This window comes from Chlorocebus sabaeus, chromosome 1 (genome assembly GCF_047675955.1).
Source record: "Chlorocebus sabaeus isolate Y175 chromosome 1, mChlSab1.0.hap1, whole genome shotgun sequence".
NCBI classification, from domain to species: Eukaryota; Metazoa; Chordata; class Mammalia; order Primates; family Cercopithecidae; genus Chlorocebus; species Chlorocebus sabaeus.
In genome coordinates, this window is record NC_132904.1 from 119,541,383 (window position 1) to 119,558,764 (window position 17,382).

Below are 17,382 nucleotides of genomic sequence, written 5' to 3' on the forward strand. Positions count from 1 at the left end.
GCAAAACATTCTTCTTTGACGCCGAAGCCTTTTGATGAGCAATTACACCAATGAGGCTTATCTGGTGACAGTCCTTCTCCCGAGGTGACGTCATTGCTCACCCTGGCCCCTGTGAAGGCTGTTGGAAGCTGATCCTGTGCACTCCCCAAGGTTGAGAGCACTGCCCAGGGCTCTGTTCTCCAAAACTGAGTCTCTATCAAAGTCCTGAAGCATTTTCTCCCTTTTTCCTTGGAAGGAGAAGCTGGATGTGGTGGTTGGTCAACTGTGGTTTGATTTAGGTTGTATTTAACCAGCATCAGCCTCCTCCTCCACACTCCCTCTCTAACTACACCAATTCAGTGCAGCATCCCCTGACCCTTCTTAAAGTAGTGAGCCCCTCCCTGGGGAAAGGAAGGGAGGACTCGTGAAAGAAACAGAAGGAGATACCACGGGGAAGAGTTTAAGTTATTCCCTCCAATTCTTTCTCCTGTCTTCCTCCCCGAGCCCTCACTTCCTTGCTTCAGTACCATCCTGGTAATTGATCCCTGTATTTCTAGTTCATCAGTGCAAGATATTAAAGCTGTTTGTAGGTCTCAGGGAGGGTTTAGCATCCGGTGATCAAAATGCCATTGAGCCAGTAACAGGTCAGCTCAAACAGACTTTGTTTTAGGTGTAAGCGAATTGCTTCTACTTTAAAAAGCAACCATCTGGGTCTTAGAGACCCACAGTAGTAGGGTGGGCTGGGCCTTTAAGAGATCATCTCTTTCCTGCCATCGCCTCTAACTAGGCTCCAGTTACCTTTAAAAGATCTACAGAGAAGGCCATTCTCTACCCAGCCTTAGTCATTCATGCCAGTCCTTAAACAGCCTTACCCTCGGTAAATGTTCATCATCTATCCCAAATCCCCCATGCTGCACTCTACAGAAATGCATTTCCTCTTGCTCAGCAGCAAAATGAGAGTTGCAGAGTGAAATCTGGCCATCCTTCGTTTTGTGTTTGAAGACAGTTAACATTGCTCTCAGCATCGTCCACGTTTCTGTCCGCATTTCCAGGTTTCCTGCCAGCCGCAAATTCCAGTTCTTCTATGCCCACTGCCTGCTTCTTTCCCTCATAATGGGCCAACCGTTAGGATTGGCCATTCTGCATGTTGTGTCAGGGAGAGACTTTGTGTCCCAGCGTTGAGAGTGGGGACTGTCTTTCTTGCAACAACAGTGTTGTGGGGAGACGTTCCTGTGTCCGTGGGAGTTCCTTGCCTTGGCATCCTGGAGCAGGTGCAATAATGTGTCCGGGGTGCCTGCGCCTTCCAGTTCACATTTACTTGGATGTGTACCCAGGAGAAATCTAGCCTGGAAGCTACTATGTTTCACTTAAGTTTTCTCCTGGAAATTGAATAATAATAAGAGTTTATGAGTCTCCAGAAGTAATAGACAGGTGTTGGGTGTCTTGTATCTGTAGGAAAAGGGAGCCTTTGCAGCTGAGAATAAGCAACAGTTGCTTGGTAATATGACCTCCTTTCATTTAAAGTCAGAGGCCTGGCTGCAGGTGGGAGAGGGGAGGCTGGGTGGTTCCGGCTACCACCTGTCTGGGGAAGCGGGGGATGGGGGCAAAGGTGAGGCCAGTTTCACAGAGAACTGTGGGGTTGCTGAGAGCCAAATATTGGAGAGAAGAAATATGGGAGTGGGGAGACTTGGGGAGCAAATGCAATCGCTGAGATTCTGATGCAGGGCATGGAAACTCTTTGGTTCTGACGTTGGCACCAGCTACTTTGAGAAATTGTTTCTCTACACTTTTGGAGGCCTCTAAACTGACTTCAGAAGGCGTGAGTTCCAGTTCTGGCCTTGTCATTGATTAGCCATCGTCATTTATCTGTGACCTTGGATAAACTACTGAATCTCTCTGTCCCACTTTCATCAATTGTAAAGGCCGCTGGGAAGACACAGTGTGGTGTATGAAAGCTCTTTCCAAAAGTGTAGAGGTCACCAAACACATAAAAAGCACAGGATACTGGAGAGAATTAAAGGAAGGAGAAACCTGATTCTTTCCTCAAGGAGCTTATAGTCTTAATGGTAATGATGGCTCACAGCTGCAGGGCATTTCATGTTTCAAAGCAGTGCCTCATTTATTATCTTACTTGCCAGAGCCATGGGCAAGAGAAACAGCTGGAAAGGGCTGGGGGACGTGTTTTGAACAGGGTTTTAATGGTCAAAAAGGTTATGGCTTGAAAAAAAGAAGGGACTGCAGGTGCAAGTGAGTAAGGACAGTGTTCAGGCTAAGAGTTCTGTGTATCTGCTTCCCAAGCAAGACATTTTAGATTCCTGTTTGGAGGTTTTCTCTCAGGCCAGGTGAAATGTAAATGATCACTCTTAGCCACTGCTGTGCCCAAGGCTTAAATTAAATCTCATAGGATTTCAGGTTCAGAATCTACTGTGGGTGGGAAAAGTGGCTGAAGTGTGTGGGAAGAGAGAGCTGGTGGCTTTTCTTCCTTGTAAGAGGTATACACTTAAATTCAGAGTGCCCAGAACAAACTTAAACCTTCCCCCCTTGTTGTTTCTCCCTCTTCCCAAGTTGCCCATAGAATCTTCTTGCCCCTGTCTTGTGCACCATCCTTTTGTTTTTTTGGCCTCGAAGCGAATAGTAGTGTCCTGGCTTCCTTCCCATAAGCTCCTGAGACCCTCATCTTCTATGTCAAGAGCCCACCCAATACGCAGGTTCCTTGAACTGGGAAGTTATCAGATCCCCTGCAAAACACTCGTCCTTGGAGGAAGTACAAGGGAGTGAACAAACTCTGTGGAACTTGGCTTAGCTCTGGATCCTGAAGTTTGGAATTACAGCGCAGCCTCCTCAGCATCCCTGGAGCCGGAAGAGATGACCTGCTCCTTGCCAGGCCTGACACCTGATGGGAAGGGGTTTCTGCTTTCTGTGCTATGTCCGGGAGTTAAAATAGAGTGATACCAAATCACTCCTGAGAGGGCCAGTGGCTGGATTTCAGAAACCGGGCCGACATTCCAGGGAGTCATTTATGGGTGGGCCTGGCCTTGGCTTTTCAGCCGCACCATCTCTCTCCCTGAGGAAGACATATTTCCCTCAGTTTCCCAGCCTCTCAAAGGTTGTGTAATGTCAGCATGCCTTGAGCTTTTCCATACTTGACAAGTGTCATTGCAGAGCTTGGTAGACCCATAGCCAGCTGTCAGCCCTTGATGTCTTGCTGAACTGCAGGGATGTATTTACTTGCAGTGAATTCTTGTGGTCTTTAGGGGTGTGAATTTCCTCAGCTTTAGGATACTTGTGAAATGTGACCTTTGTCCTGGCACGGAAGCTGGGCATTGGCTCCCAGATGGAAACTGGACTCTGAGAGTGGCAGAAAAGAGGGGTGGATCAGATTGTGGACTTCATGGTATATTCTTGGGTGCTTCTCATGATCTCTTTGAAAGTTATTGACCAGGCTGGGTATGGTGGCTCATGCCTGTAATCTTAGCACTTTGGGAGGCCAAGGTGGGCAGATCATTTGAGGCCAGGAGTTTGAGACCAGCCTGTGCAAATAGCACGACCTCATATCTACAAAAATAAATGAAACTTAGCTGGGTGTGGTGGTGTGCACCTGTACTCCCAGCTGCTTAGGAGGCTCAGGTGGGAGGACCGCTTGAGCCCAGGAATTCAAGGTTGCAGTGAGCCATGACTGCACTACGGCACTCCAGCCTGGGCAACAGAGTGAGACTTTGTTTCTTCAAAACAAAACAAAACAGTTACTGACCCAAGAGACAAATGCATTGGGCTAGGGATGAAGGAGGAGAATGGGTGCTACAGCCTTGCTCTAGGAGCTGGGCTGGGTTAGACTCAGTGCCCACAGAGAGCACCTAAATAGGACAGATCAGTTCTAGGGTTGATGATCTCTTAGGGCCTGGGTCTAGAGAATGAGTGTGGTTCAGCACATCTTGGGATGCTACAGGACTGACCCAGACTTCCTAGGTTCCATGACATGGGGACATACTGGACTCTGTGACCCAGTCCACGGCAGACTGGAGCAGAACTGAATCAGCCCTCAGGAATGTAAGGGGGGGGGTACACTCAACTCCCTGGGGCTCTGTTGGAGGCATTGCTTTGCGGGTGCTCACCCACTCCTCATTTCATTCTTTGCTCAGGACGCAGCTATAGTACTGGCAGCTGGCTCATGTACAGGGTTCAGCCCCCATTGTCCTTACTGGTCCTGTGTCCTTTGTCTCTCAGACCCTATTGTCTGTCTTTCCTTGGTGTGTCATGTCTGGTGTCCTTAGCTCACGCCGCCACGGGAGAACTGTCCTCTCTTCTCAGCTTGTCATTTTGGAAGCAGCCTCCAGCAACCTTGCTTTCCTCCTCTGACTATACTCCGGCCTGCAGTGCCACTACCCACACCCCCAAATAATTCAAAGTGCCTTTCTTAGGAGACAAGAGCTAGTTGAAAAGTCTCCTCATTTTCCTTCAACCCTGTGTCATGGGTGGCCTGAGAGAGTGAGGACTGAATTCACTGATTCCCCTTTCTCTGCACCCCCCACCCCCAAGGAAATAGCCGAGTTTGACTAATGGGAGCTGCCTGGCCAATCATTGCCCTGAGAAAGTTTGGTTTGTGATCCTATTTCACCAGGCTGATTGGAGCAGCCTTTACTTGGAGGTAGAGTCCCTCCCCGGGGGAATCCGTGTACAGTTACACTAGCGGTCGCTGCCAGTGCTAGTCCATTCAGGATAGTCCCCCCCACCCCGCCCTCAGCCCCCGCTTCTCCTCCTCCTCTTTTGTTTTTATCCAGTGTCTCGCTTCCTCTCTCTCTCTCCCCCTTTCCCTCCTACCACTGCCTCTTCCTCCTGCTCTCTACCTCCCTGCAGCGCCAAGCCGGCTCCCCAACCTGGTCTGCTGAACGCAAACCGCTGAGAGTTTGCTGCACCGCCCCCTGGGGCCCCGGGCTGCCGAGTTCCGCTAAGGCAAAGACGCAGCAAGCGAGGGAGCTCAGCGGAAGAAAAACAAGCGGGCGCCCGAGGGGAGCCCCAGGAGGGCGACCGGGTGGCTGGCAGGCAGCTCCCGCCCCGCCCGGGTGGCCTCGCCGGCGGCTGACGGCCCAGAGGACTCGCGCTCCGAAAAGTTAGACTCTGGGAGGCGGCGCGCCACGCCGCGTCTCCTCGCGTCCCTTCCTCTCTGTGCTCTGGGAAAGGAACTTGGTCCTCCGGCCCCTGGAGAGGGGAGTGTGCCGCGGGCCGAGGGTGGGGAGCAGCCAGCGGGAGACGCGAACGAGGCCGCTGGCGGAGGACGCAGGGCGAGCGCAGAGGCGACGGCCCCCATGCCGGCGGCCAACATGATGGAGAACCGGCCGCTGCCCGCCCTGCAGGTGCCCGAGCCGCAGGGCGCGCCTGAGGGCAGCCCGGTCTGGTCCAGTTCGTCGACCCCCACGCTTCGCCGCCGGCGCTTCAAGATGCGCCGCATGAAGAACGTACAGGAGCAGAGCCTGGAGGCGGGGCTGGCCCGGGACCTACCCGGCGTCTTGACCCCCGGCAAAGAGTTCCTGCAGCTGCCGTCCATCGAGATCACGCCCTCCAGCGACGAAGACACCCCGTGGTCCAACTGCTCCACACCCAGCGCGTCCCCGCGCCGAAAACGCTTCCTCCTCCGCAAGTGGCTGAGGGTGAGGGAGCGGAAGGAGTGCAGTGAAAGCAGGTACGTCCCCGTTCCATCCGTCTCCTTCCCTTCCCTGCCTTCCTCTCCAGAGCCGTCCAGGGCCTCGGGGCATCCTGGGGGAAACGTCCTGGGGGAGAGTAGGAGCCCGTCACCAGAGGCGCTTCTGGCGGGCGCTGCGCCTGGTCCCAGGGATGGTGGCTTTCAGTTTCCACACGTGCCACCCGCTCCCCAGCCCAGGGTGAGGGGCTTCATGTTGCACGACACGTTTACGTGGGGCTTCACGCTGCATTCCATCTCCCTTGATCCCCACAGCGAAATAAATAATAATAATAAGAGCAGCTAATAGTTATCGAGCCCTTACCATGCGGGCCACTATGTTGAGCACTTCAATTACCTCCAGATTCCATCCCTACCGCAAACTCTCTGAGGTAGGTATTACTGTGGCTCCCTTTCTACAGATGGAGATAGCAAAAGGCCAGAGAAGAAGTTAAGTAGTTTATATTTCTGAACTCCGTTTCCTTCTTATTTTACGTTTGGCCACACCGGCTTGCCTTAACTGGCGCACTTGTGTGGAAGTGAAATATTGACAATTGAGTGAGTCACATTTCCTACCATATCAGTCTTTAGACATGGATACCTACAAGACTGTGGTTTGTACCAGCTACTTTTTTGCCTAGGTCAATGTGGCATCTGGGTAATGGGAGAAGTTTGAGCTTCCTTCACGTAGAGAATTGGTGCAGGGCGCCATAGAGCAGCTTTGCACAGCTCTGGTGAGGACTGCTGCTTCAGGGAGTTGTGTCTGAGGCAAGCCCCTTGCCTGGTGGGGGGCAGGGAGTCCTCACTTGTTCATTGGTACCACGAATCCTACATATTTACTTTGGGACTCTAGGGCCCTGTCTCTTAATGGGTTTGTGTTCTTGTGCGGAGCAACTGGATCACTTTCCCTGGAATTCCTTCTTCAAATCTGTTCAATTACATTGATTTCAATTCAGTAAATACTTACTGAATATTTCTATGAGCTCAGTCTAGTAACAGCTAATAGTGGTGATGTTGAGGAGGGTGTGGGGGAAGGATAGGTAGAGTAAGGGATTGTAGACCGTGAGAAGGAAAATGAGAGGACACTTGTATAAGAAATGAACACCTGGGCACAGTGGCTCACGCCTGTAATCCCATCACTTTGGGAGGCCGAGGTGTGTGGATCACTTGAGGTCAGGAGTTCGAGACCACCGTGGCCAACATGGTGAAACCCTGTCTCTATTAAAAGTACAAAAATTAGCTGGGCATAGTGGCAGGCTCCTGAAATCCCAACTGAGGCTGAGGCAAGAGAATCACTTGAACCTGGGTGCGGGGGCTGCAGTGAGCTGAGATCATGCCATTGCACTCCAGCCTGGGCCACAGAGTGAGACTATATCTCAAAAAAAAAAAAAAAAAAAAAAAGACCTGTGGGAGCCGTTGAAAAATATATTGTGCTGTGTACTAGAAAAGAGAGAGTTCTGGAGAAGTAGAGGCAGACTTCTTGAAGGAAGAGGCTGACACCATGACAAATACAGATGGGTAGTAGAAAACAGCAGGAAAAGAATGAGGTTGGGTGCATAAGACTGGCGGAGGGGAACAATATGAAGAGTGGCAGGAGAAACAGGATGAGCCATGTGTCTCTGCGGGGTGGGGACTGAGGAGCAGGATTGGTTACGCAGAAGATGGGCGTTTTGGGACTTCCAGGGTTTCTCTTTTCTGTTTGCAACAACTGAGCATGATTTCCTCTGCAGGTGCAGATATAGAGCTTTGTTCCATGGATTTTTGTGGACCCTGGGGATAGAAGTTCCTTCTGCTTGGTACTTCATTCTGTTACCCTTTTCACAGAGCAGAGGGAAATGGGGCAAACTTGGTGGGAGCTAACCTTGAACTAAAGTAGTTTGTCAGGCCAGGGGCAGTGGCTCGTGCCTGTAATCCCAGCACTTCGGGAGGTGAGGCAGGAGGGTCACCTGAGGTCAGGAGTTTGAGACCAGCTTGGCCAACATGGTGAAACCCGTCTCTACTAAAAATACAAAAAACTAGCCAGGTGTAGTAGCGGGTGTCTGCAATCCCAGCTACTCGGGAGGCCGAGGCAAGAGAATTGCTTGAACCTGGGAGGTGGAGGTTGCAGTGAGCCAAGATCATGCCATTGCACTCCAGCCTGGGCAAGAAGAGCGAAACTTCGTCTTAAATAAATAAATAAATAAATAAATAAATAAAGTAGTTTGTCGTGGCTTATTGGCTTTTCCCTCAAATGTAAAAGAAACTACAAGAGACCTTCTTTTGATCTTGACATTCTGTCATATATACTGAGGACAAAATATGGTAAAAAGACCCGGGTGCAATGGCATGGCCTGTATTCCCAGCTACTTGGGTTGTGGTGTGAGGATCACATGAGCCCAAGAGTTCAAGGCTTTAATAGGCTATAATGGTGCCTGTGCATAACCACTGCACTTCAGCCTGGAAAACATGGTGAGACCCCCACCCCCAGCTCTTAAAATGTTATATATATCTGTGTGTGTGTGTGTGTGTGTGTGTGTGTATGAAGAAAAAAAGTCTTGCATTGCTGGCTGGGATGGGGATGACTGTAGATTTGGTTAAATTTAGGAAGGTATTCATGGTTTCAAGAGTTGTCTATGTGTGTTGTAGAACCTTTATTTTTGTTGGATTTGGGGACATATCCTTAAAATTTGGCAGGATTTTCACCTAGATGTAGTTCAGGCGGTTATTTTAAGTGGTGACTTTTTGGATTAGAAGAACCTATGTATCGGCCGGGTGCAGTGGCTCACATTTGTAATCCTAGCACTTTAGGAGGCTGAGGTGGGCCTCAGGAGTTCGTGACCAACTTGGGCAACGCGGTGAAACACTGTCGCTACTAAAAATACAAAAATTAGCTGGGTGTGGTGGTGGATGCCTGTAGTCCCAGCTACTCGGGAGGCTGAGGCAGGAGAATTGCTTGAACTTGGGAGGCGGAGGTTGCAGTGAGTGGAGATCTCGCAACTGCACTCCAGCCTGGGCGACACAGCAAGACTCTGTTTCCAAAATAACAAAAAACCAAAACAAAACAAACAAGGACATATGTATCTGAAAAAGCAGACTCTGGATTCAAATTCAAATTTGTGTGACTCACATCTCCTCTTAGCTACTGTGGTACTGCCTTCTGTTGGAATCTATTTGGATTATGTGTAAAACAAAGCCCCATCATTTTTAGGCCTTGAAGATGAAAGGCTTCTTTCCAAGAAAAGAAGCAATCAAGTGAACAGGTGCTTGTAGATACCACCAAGTGGCCTGAGAAGGAACTGGTGGTAGGGTGTGGTAGCTCATGCCTGTAATCCATGGCATGAGGAGGCAGAGGAGGCAGATCATTTGAGTCCAGGAATTCGAGACCAGCCTAGCCAACATGGCAAAAACCTGTTCCTACTAAAAATACAAAAATTAGCTGGACATGGTAGTGCATGCCTGTAGTCCCAGCTACTCAGGAGGCTGAGGCATGAGAATTGCTTGAACTCAGTGGGCAAAGGCAAAGGTTTCAGTGAGCTGAGATCACGCCTCTGTACTCCGGCTTGGGTGACAGAGCAAGACTCCGTTTCCAAAAAAAAAAAAAAAAAAAAAAAGGAATCGGCATTTAGAGGCAATGGAGTGCAGGGAACATTGGACTTAATGTCAGAAGACAGCTATCCATTTAAGTTCTGTCATTGATTAGCTATGGAGATTAGCCTCAGCATTTCACTTTACCTCTATGAGCTTCACCTTCTTCATTTGCAGAAGAGGATATCTGTGGATTAATGGGAAGTCTGAAGAGTAGTGCATGTGAAAATGTGTTGCCAGCTTCCTCTTGCTGTTCAAGGTTGAAGGCTTATTTCATTACTCTGTGAGTCTCTCACATGGAATGGATGTTTGCTTAAAAGTATGAGGTTACATACTCACGTGTCCTGGAGCAGCACCTGAGCCTGCTCGCATGATTCAGGATTTGGAAATGATGGTTGGAAAATGGCTCTGCTGTGGCCTGGATTAGGGAGGATTAGCATACCAGGCCCAGCATGACGTCTCCACATTCCCCACCCCAAATCTGCCTCTCCAAAGCAGAGAAAAACACCTTTCAGGCTTGCTATGAAATTCAGTCTGATGTGGTACAAGTTAAGTGGCCGAGAGGACCACAGCTTGTGGATTTCTTTTAATTTTTGTTTTTTCATTATTTGTTTAGTTTTCTTTTTTTTCCTTTTTTTTTTTTTTACTTGTCACTGACTTGAAGCTCAAGTTTGCGGATTTTCCCTGCACAAAGTTGAAAATGTGAAGAGGATTAGGAGACCCCTTTCTTCTCTTTAAACCCTAGGAAGGAAGAAGTGGAAAAAATGGTAAAGATAGCATGGCTTACTAACTTTCCAATATTCACTGGAATACTCCAAGACCAATCGTGTTCATCTTTGTATCTTCATAGCACTGTACCTGGCCTCTTACAGTGATCCATAGATCTATACATGTTTGTTGATGAATTAATAATGAGTAAATAAATGATTCCTTTTTCTCTGTTGTTTAAAGTGAAATTCTTTTTATTCATGAGTGTGGGAAAATTTCTGAAAGGAGATAAGTACAGAGCTGAGTTTTTAAAAACAGCTTTATTGGGATATAATTTATATAATATACAATTCACCTATTTAAAGTATAATTCAACGGTTTTTAGTATAGTCACAGCTATGTACAACCATCACCACTGTCGGTTTCAAAAAACTTTTGTCACCCCACAAAGAAACTCATACTCTTTTTTTTGGAAACAGAGTCTCACTCTGTCACCCAGGCTGGAGTGCAGTGGCTCAGTCTCGGCTCACTGCAGCCTCTGCCTCCTGGGTTCAAGTGATTCTCCTGCCTCAGCCTCCTGAGTAGCTGGGATTACAGAAGCATGCCACCAAGCCCAGCTAATTTTTGTATTTTTAGTAGAGATGGGGTTTCACCATGTTGGCTGGGCTGGTCTTGAACTCCTGACTTCATGATCTGCCCACCTTGGCCTCCCAGAGTGCTGGGATTACAGGCATGAGCCACTGTGCCTGGCTGAAACTCATACTTTTTAGCTAGCACCTTCACCCTCTCCATCCCATTCCCCCAGCCCTAGACAACCACTGACCTATAGAGAGCTGAGTTTTGAAGGGGTAACAAATGCCTATAGGTGAAAGCAGTTTGGATGTATTGGCTTGAAGATGGAGATGGATGACCAAATGTGATCTTGTTGAGGAATGTGGAAAAATGAAGGTGGTGAGGCTGACAGACCGAAGGTGATGTGTGCCAAAGAGTTTGAATTTCAATGAATCACTCAGTCATCAAACAGGTATTGAGATCCTATATGCAGAGTGCTTCCTGGGCAAAGTGGATCAATTCAATGGGTAACTACTGTAGTTTCTGGAGCTTGGGAGAGACACTCTCAAAGTGGTACTTGAGGCAACTACTTTCTGCTGTGCTGTGTAGCGGGAAGGAAGCGTAGGGAGGTGAAGGCCTGGAGTCTTGCTCTTTTCTTTCAGTGGTCTAACTGCAAAGTATCATCTTAACTACTATTGAACATAAGACGGCACAGTTTTTTTGCTGGTCATGTTGCCCTCTGAGCTCAGGGAATAGTGTAGTCTGCAGTTGATGGGGCAGGCTCTTCGCATTAATACTCACATGTCTTTCTAACTCCCTTGCCCAAAACTGGTTGTGGTGATTGTTCAGAACCCAAACTGAGGATTGGAACCCCTCTCTGAATCGCTAGGTTCAGAAAAGTCAGAAATTGGATGAAGCCACATCTCCCAGGATGTCCTCTTGTCATTATTCTCTGGAGGGGGAAGGGAAAACTGACGACAGGTGAGTGAGTTGGGTGGTGGCCAACTGCAGGCTCTTTTTAGGGGATGCAGAAGCACCTCTCTGTGTCTCTGCCCAGGATACCTTCACTGTTACTACCTTTTATTCTCCTGGCTGTTATGTCCCTTCTTCTGCATAACATGCCTACCCCCGTCATGATTGCTCACAGTCTAGCAGACCAGCAGCTAGAGAGTAGAGGGCCTCAGGGTTTCCACTTAGCTCCATGTCTGACCGCTGGTAGTGCCGCTCACTGATTGTACCCAGCCTGCTAGGCTAGGTCATCTCTCTGGTGCCAGCCTAACTGGCGTGTGGTTTGCCTGTAATGAATATATAGCATTGGTATATTTATCTTGATTCTTCATCTCCTTCCTCTGACCTTTGGAGGGAGACTTGTTTCGGGTTTCAACTCCATTTGCAGGGGAGCAGGGTGATTTTGTGCATCCGAATGCTCTCCCCTTCAGCCCGTCACTATTGGTGTAGCTTCATCCTAGGTGTGCCCTGCTACCTATGAGAAGCACAGGAAGCGTGGGACAGAGAAAACTCAGGTCCTTCTTAACACAAAGCGAAGAACAAATGCAAAGGAGACCTATGATTGGTCAGTGGATTAAGTAAGTGATCGGTGCTGGATAGGGTTAACTAGCAAAAACTTCGACCAGATTCATAATTCCTTGAGGGCAGGGACTGGTCTTACTCTGTGCCAAGTTTTCTGCCAAGCAGCCTTAAGTACATTATCACATTTAATCCTCACAACAATGTCTGGGTCCCCCAGGCAGGTTTTACAGCTGAGGAACCCGAAGTTCAGAGATTAACACTCTCCTGGTCCAACAGAAGCCAAGGCTGGGATTTGAAGCGTGTCCTGATTCCAAAGCCTGAGCTCATTACAGCTCCACTCTCCTATCCCCCCAGGGCCTGGAAGCAGTCAGCCCTCCCCCACGTGAGAACGTGCAGATGTGGAGGGGGAGGTTCTGAAGGAAGGTAGGAATGTGGGCAGTCGATGAGATGCGTGTGAGGGTTGTGGGAAGCAGACAGGTGTGAGGATCATGCTGCTGATGGTCTAGGTGGACTCCTCCGTGAGAAGCAGCTAGCCCTTGGCTGTAGATGTGGTTTCTAGATTAAAACAATTTGTGGAAACTGAGACGGTGGAGATGGAGCCCTGTGGGCTGATTTCATACTGACCAGCTTCCTCTGTGGGAGTTGGTATTTTGAAAATTTCCTTGGTGGTTATGCACTCAGAGGGTGCCAAGTACACATCAGGCAAGGGGCTGGGATGACGATGAGGCAGATGTACAGGTGATCATTCTGTCCTAGCTGGTGCATTTCTCCAAGGTATTATATATCCTCCAGTTGCTATGCTGGTCACTGGTAATTGCTTCTAGGGTAACGCAGAACTTAAGGAGTCTGAATGGCTAAGCTGCCAGTGGGGAATTTTTTTTCCTGACCCCAGTGGACAAACTGCTGGCCCTGAAGCAGGTGTTTAGACCTGGAGCCAAGGCTGGCCCGGAGAGCCCGGAGGTGGTTGCTGGGTTGCTGTGTGTACAAGAGCTTGATGAAACCTGAGGGTTTTTCCTGAGGCATTTGCCCCCTTGGGATTCTTTCCTCCATAGCACATGTGGGTGTGTGACTTGCCAAGGGGCTGTTGTGCCTGGTGTGAGGAGGGACACAGCTTCTCATTGTCTTGGCGGGTGGGAATCTGTGAGCTCTTCTCCTGTGACTCTGGAGCCTAGAAGGAAGTGTCCTCTCAGAGGAGACTTGTTTTGGTTCCCTCAGGAACTCAGAACAGAAAATCGAATGTGGATTTTCCAGTGGGAGAAGGGAAGCAGGATGGTGATGCCTCAGCTGGTGAGGAGATGTCGGGCAGTAGCCAGCCACTCCCTGCCACCATAGGCAGCAACCTCCTAAACACACTCCTGTTTTCAAATATCTTCTTCTGTTTTCAGACCACATGTCTGGATTTTCCATTCATATATTGTCATATAGCTCGAAATCCTCGCTAGGAAAATGTGGCTGTGCCTTTGGTCCCTTTGTGGAAGGGAAGGATAAAGAAAACCGTGGGTTTTTCCTCTGAGGCCCTGACACATTGGGTAGTCAGAGGGTGTGAAGCCCTTCTGTGTTCTCTGTACGTCCTCGAGCTGGGATGAGACTCCGGTTGTCCAATTCTGATCTGTAGATGACCAGGCACGTCACGGAGGCAGTGCGGGGTCAGAGCTGAAACTCGGGCCTCTGACCTGAAATCTTGACCAATTTCTAACAGATCTATTACGTCCCTGCAGCAGCCTCATTCTTTCTAAGGTCTCTCCCTCTTAGCACATCACTGTGGTCAAGCCTGTTCCCCCACCCAGCCTGGTGCCTCTTCCCTCCACGATCTGACCACAGAGATTTTCAGTCTTGCTGCTTCTGGTAGGCGAGTTTATCCAGGAAATGATGGAGCTGAGGGAGAAGTCTAGAAAAACAATAAGCAACCTATGTGGTTTTTGCCCTCCTTTTTGCAGCCATAGAAAAATAATTTTCTTGGGGGGGAGATGGGCACCCAGTTTGGGGATGGTAACCCTTGCAATATTTGCCCCAACAATTAGGAAAATACAGAAAGGTAATGGATGGTTAGTTTAGTGACACATTTTTGAGACTCTCTAAGAGTCTTCAAGCTTGTTATCTTAAAAGGAATCATTTTTAAAAATGTAGTGCATGTGCTACTGAAGTGAGCACAAGAAATAATTTTTTATGCCATAGAAGTCAACGCGGCCGGGTGCAATGGCTCACGCCTGTAATCCTAGCACTTTGGGAGGCTGAGGCAGGCAGATAACCTGAGGTCAGGAGTTGAAGACCAGCCTGGCCAACATGGTGAAACCCTGTCTCTAGTAAAATACAAAAATTAGACAGGCATGATGGTGGGTGCCTGTAATCCCAGATACTTGGGAGGCTGAGATGGGAGAATTGTTTAAACTGGGATACACTGGTTGCAGTGAGCCAAGATAGTGCCACTGCACTCCAGCCTGGGCGGCTGAGCGAGACTCTGTCTCAAAAGAAAAAAAAAAGTCAGCATATTGTATTTAATAAAATAGCTAGTTAATTGTAAAGTTTTGGATAGTAGGAAAGAGGAAAATATAATTTTATCATGTTAACCCAATTATTAGAGGGTATATTGATCTGTTTATGTTGCTATAAAGTAATACCTGAGACCGGGTAACTTATAAAGAAAAGAGGTTTATTTGGCTCATGGTTCTGCTGGCTGCATAAGAAGCACAGTGCCAGTATCTGCTTTTGACCTTAGGAAGCTTCCATTCATGGTGGAAAGCAGATGGGGGATGATATGGAGATGGGGATTGATATGGTTTGGCTGTGTCCCCACGCAATTTGATCTCATCTTGAATTCCCACGTGTTGTGGGAGGGACCTGGTGGGAGGTAATTGAATCATGGGGGGAAGTTTTTCCTGTGCTGTTCTCAGGATAATGAATAAGTCTCATGAAATCTGATAGTTTTATAAATGGGAGTTTCCTTGCACAAGCCCTCTTCTTTTGTCTGCCACCATGTGAGATGTGCCTTTCACCTTCCACCATGATTGTGAGACCTCCCCAGCCACATGGAACTGTAAGTCCAATAAACCTCTTTCTTTTGTAAATTTCCCAGTCTCAGGTATGTCTTTCTCAGCAGTGTGAAAATGGACTAATACAGGGGAGCAGGGTTGTCACATGGTGAGAAGTAGCACGAAAGAGAGGTAGGGGAGCCAGGCTCCTTTTCACAACCAGATCTTGCAGGAACTAAGAATGGGAACTCACTCATTCTTGAAAGAATGGCACCAGGCTTTTCCTGCAAGATCCTCTCGGATAACCCAAACACCTCCCACTAGGTTCTTCTCCTACACTGGGGACAAAATCTCAGCACGCGGGCCGGGTGTGGTGGTGGTTCATGCCTGTAATCTTAGCACTTTGGGAGGCTGAGGCAAGAGGATTGCTGCTTGAGCTGAGAAGTTGGAGGCCAGCCTGGACAACATAGTGTCCCCTATCTCTGCAACAAATTTAAAAAATTAGCCAGGGCCAGGCATGGTGACTTGCACCTGTAATCCCAGCACTTTGGGAGGCCAACACAGGAAGATTGCTTGAGCCCAGGAGTTTGAGACCAGCCTGGGTAATGTAGTGAGACCCCCATCTCCATTATAAAAGAAAAAAAAAGAGAAAAAAATTAGCCAGGCATGGTGGCACATACCTGTAGTCCCAACTACTTGAGAGGCTGAAGTGGGAAGATCACTTGAGGCTGGGTGGTTGAGGCTTCAGTGAGCCATGACAATGTCACTGCACTCCGGCCTGGGCAACAGAGGGGGACCCTATCTGAAAAGAGAGAGAGAAAAAAAAAAGTCAACATGCTATTTGGAGGGGAGAAATATCCCAACTGTATCAGGGGCATATTTGGTGTACTATCTCCTAGTGTTTTTTTCTCATTCAGATTTTCCTTTTATTTGAGAGACTTTTTTTGTCTGTATGTTGCACTTCTAGAAGGTAAGGGAGAGTGTTGGTCCATGCGTTGAGGACAGGGAATTTGAAAGGAAAGACCAAACTGTTGTTTCTTTCTCACACACTCAACACAGAACATTTCTGTGACCAGATATGTGGGATTTTCTCCCCACACACCAAGCAGTTCTCCAGTGGACACAAACTGGGTGTCTTCTAATTCAATTTAATTCTGACACCTTCTACCTGGAGATGGTGTCAGATTCCACAGGTTCAGGGCTCAGTCCCGTAAGATTGCCCCCACTTCGGATGCCAATCACAAGTTAGAGCTACCTTTACTTTTTCTTTTTTCTTTTTTCTCTATCTCCGTGTTGCATCTGAGACCTATACTTCTGACCAACCTACTATAAACCAGAGTTCCTGACTCCCTTTTAGGGTTCAGTTAATTTTCTAGAGCTGTTACCGGAAAGGGGTCCTGATCCAGACCCAAGGAGAGCGTTCTTGGATCTCGCACAAGGAAGAATTCAGGGCGAGTACGCAATGCAAAGTGAAAGCAAGTTTATTATGAAAGTAAAGGAAGGCTGGGCGCGGTGGCTCATGCCTGTAATCCCAGCACTTTGGGAGGCCAAGGTGGGTGGATCACTTGAGGTCCAGAGTTCGAGACCAGTCTGGCCAACATGGCAAAACCCTGTCTCTCCTAAAAATACAAAAATTAGCCAGGTGTGGTGGCAGGCACCTGTAGTCCCAGCTACTCAGGAGGCTGAGGTGGGAGAATTGCTTGAACCTGGGAGGCGGGAGGTGGAGGTTGCAATGAGCCAAGATCGTGCCACTGCACTCCAGCTGGGTGACAAAGTGAGACTCTGTCTCAAGAAAGAAAAAAAAGAAAGTAAAGGAATAAAAGAATGGCTACTCTTTGTTTTTGGTTATTTCTTGAGTATATTTTAAACAAGGGGTGGGTTATTAATGCCTCCCCTTTCTGACCATATAGGGTGATTTCCTGACATTGCCGTGGCGTTTGTAACCTGTCATGGCACTGGTGGGAGTGTAGCAGTGAGGATGACTAGAGGTCATTCTCATTGCCATCTTGGTTTTGGTGGGTTTTAGCGGGCTTGTTTACAGCAGCCTGTTTTATCAGCAAGGTCTTTGTGACCTGTATCTTGTGCCAGCCTCCTATCTCATCCTGTGACTAAGAATGCCTTAACTTACTGGCAATGTAGTCCAGCAGGTCTTAGCGTTGTTTTACCAAGCCCCTATTCAAGATGGAGTTGTTCCGATTTAAATGCCTCTGACCGAGCTGCTCACAGAATTCAGAGAAACACTTACGTTTATAGGCTCATAATAAAAGATATTAAGGATACAGATCAGTAATGAGATGCAGAGGTACATAGGTATAGATGAAAAAAGCCAAACTCTGTAAAATATTTAAAGAGGTTTATTCTGAGCCAAAGACAAGTGAATGTGGCCCAAAGCACAGTCCAAGGCAC

General features: G+C 48.2%; 1 protein-coding gene across 4 annotated transcripts in view; it reads left to right on the plus strand.

Moving 5' to 3' along the window:
• The window catches only part of GRAMD1B (GRAM domain containing 1B), a 269,444-nt gene that overhangs the window by 67,230 nt on the left and 184,832 nt on the right, over window positions 1–17,382 (plus strand). For 2 of the 4 annotated variants that reach the window (XM_008021276.3, XM_038005062.2), the window contains exon 1: window positions 4,691–5,656. The exons of 1 other annotated variant lie outside the window; for it this stretch is intronic. In XM_008021276.3, coding sequence (XP_008019467.1) covers window positions 5,283–5,656 — 374 coding nt within the window. In that variant the 5' untranslated portion in view covers window positions 4,691–5,282. Of the gene's footprint in view, window positions 1–4,689; window positions 5,657–17,382 lie in introns of those variants that run through there. One more of the 4 variants, XM_073021867.1, reaches the window with a different exon arrangement.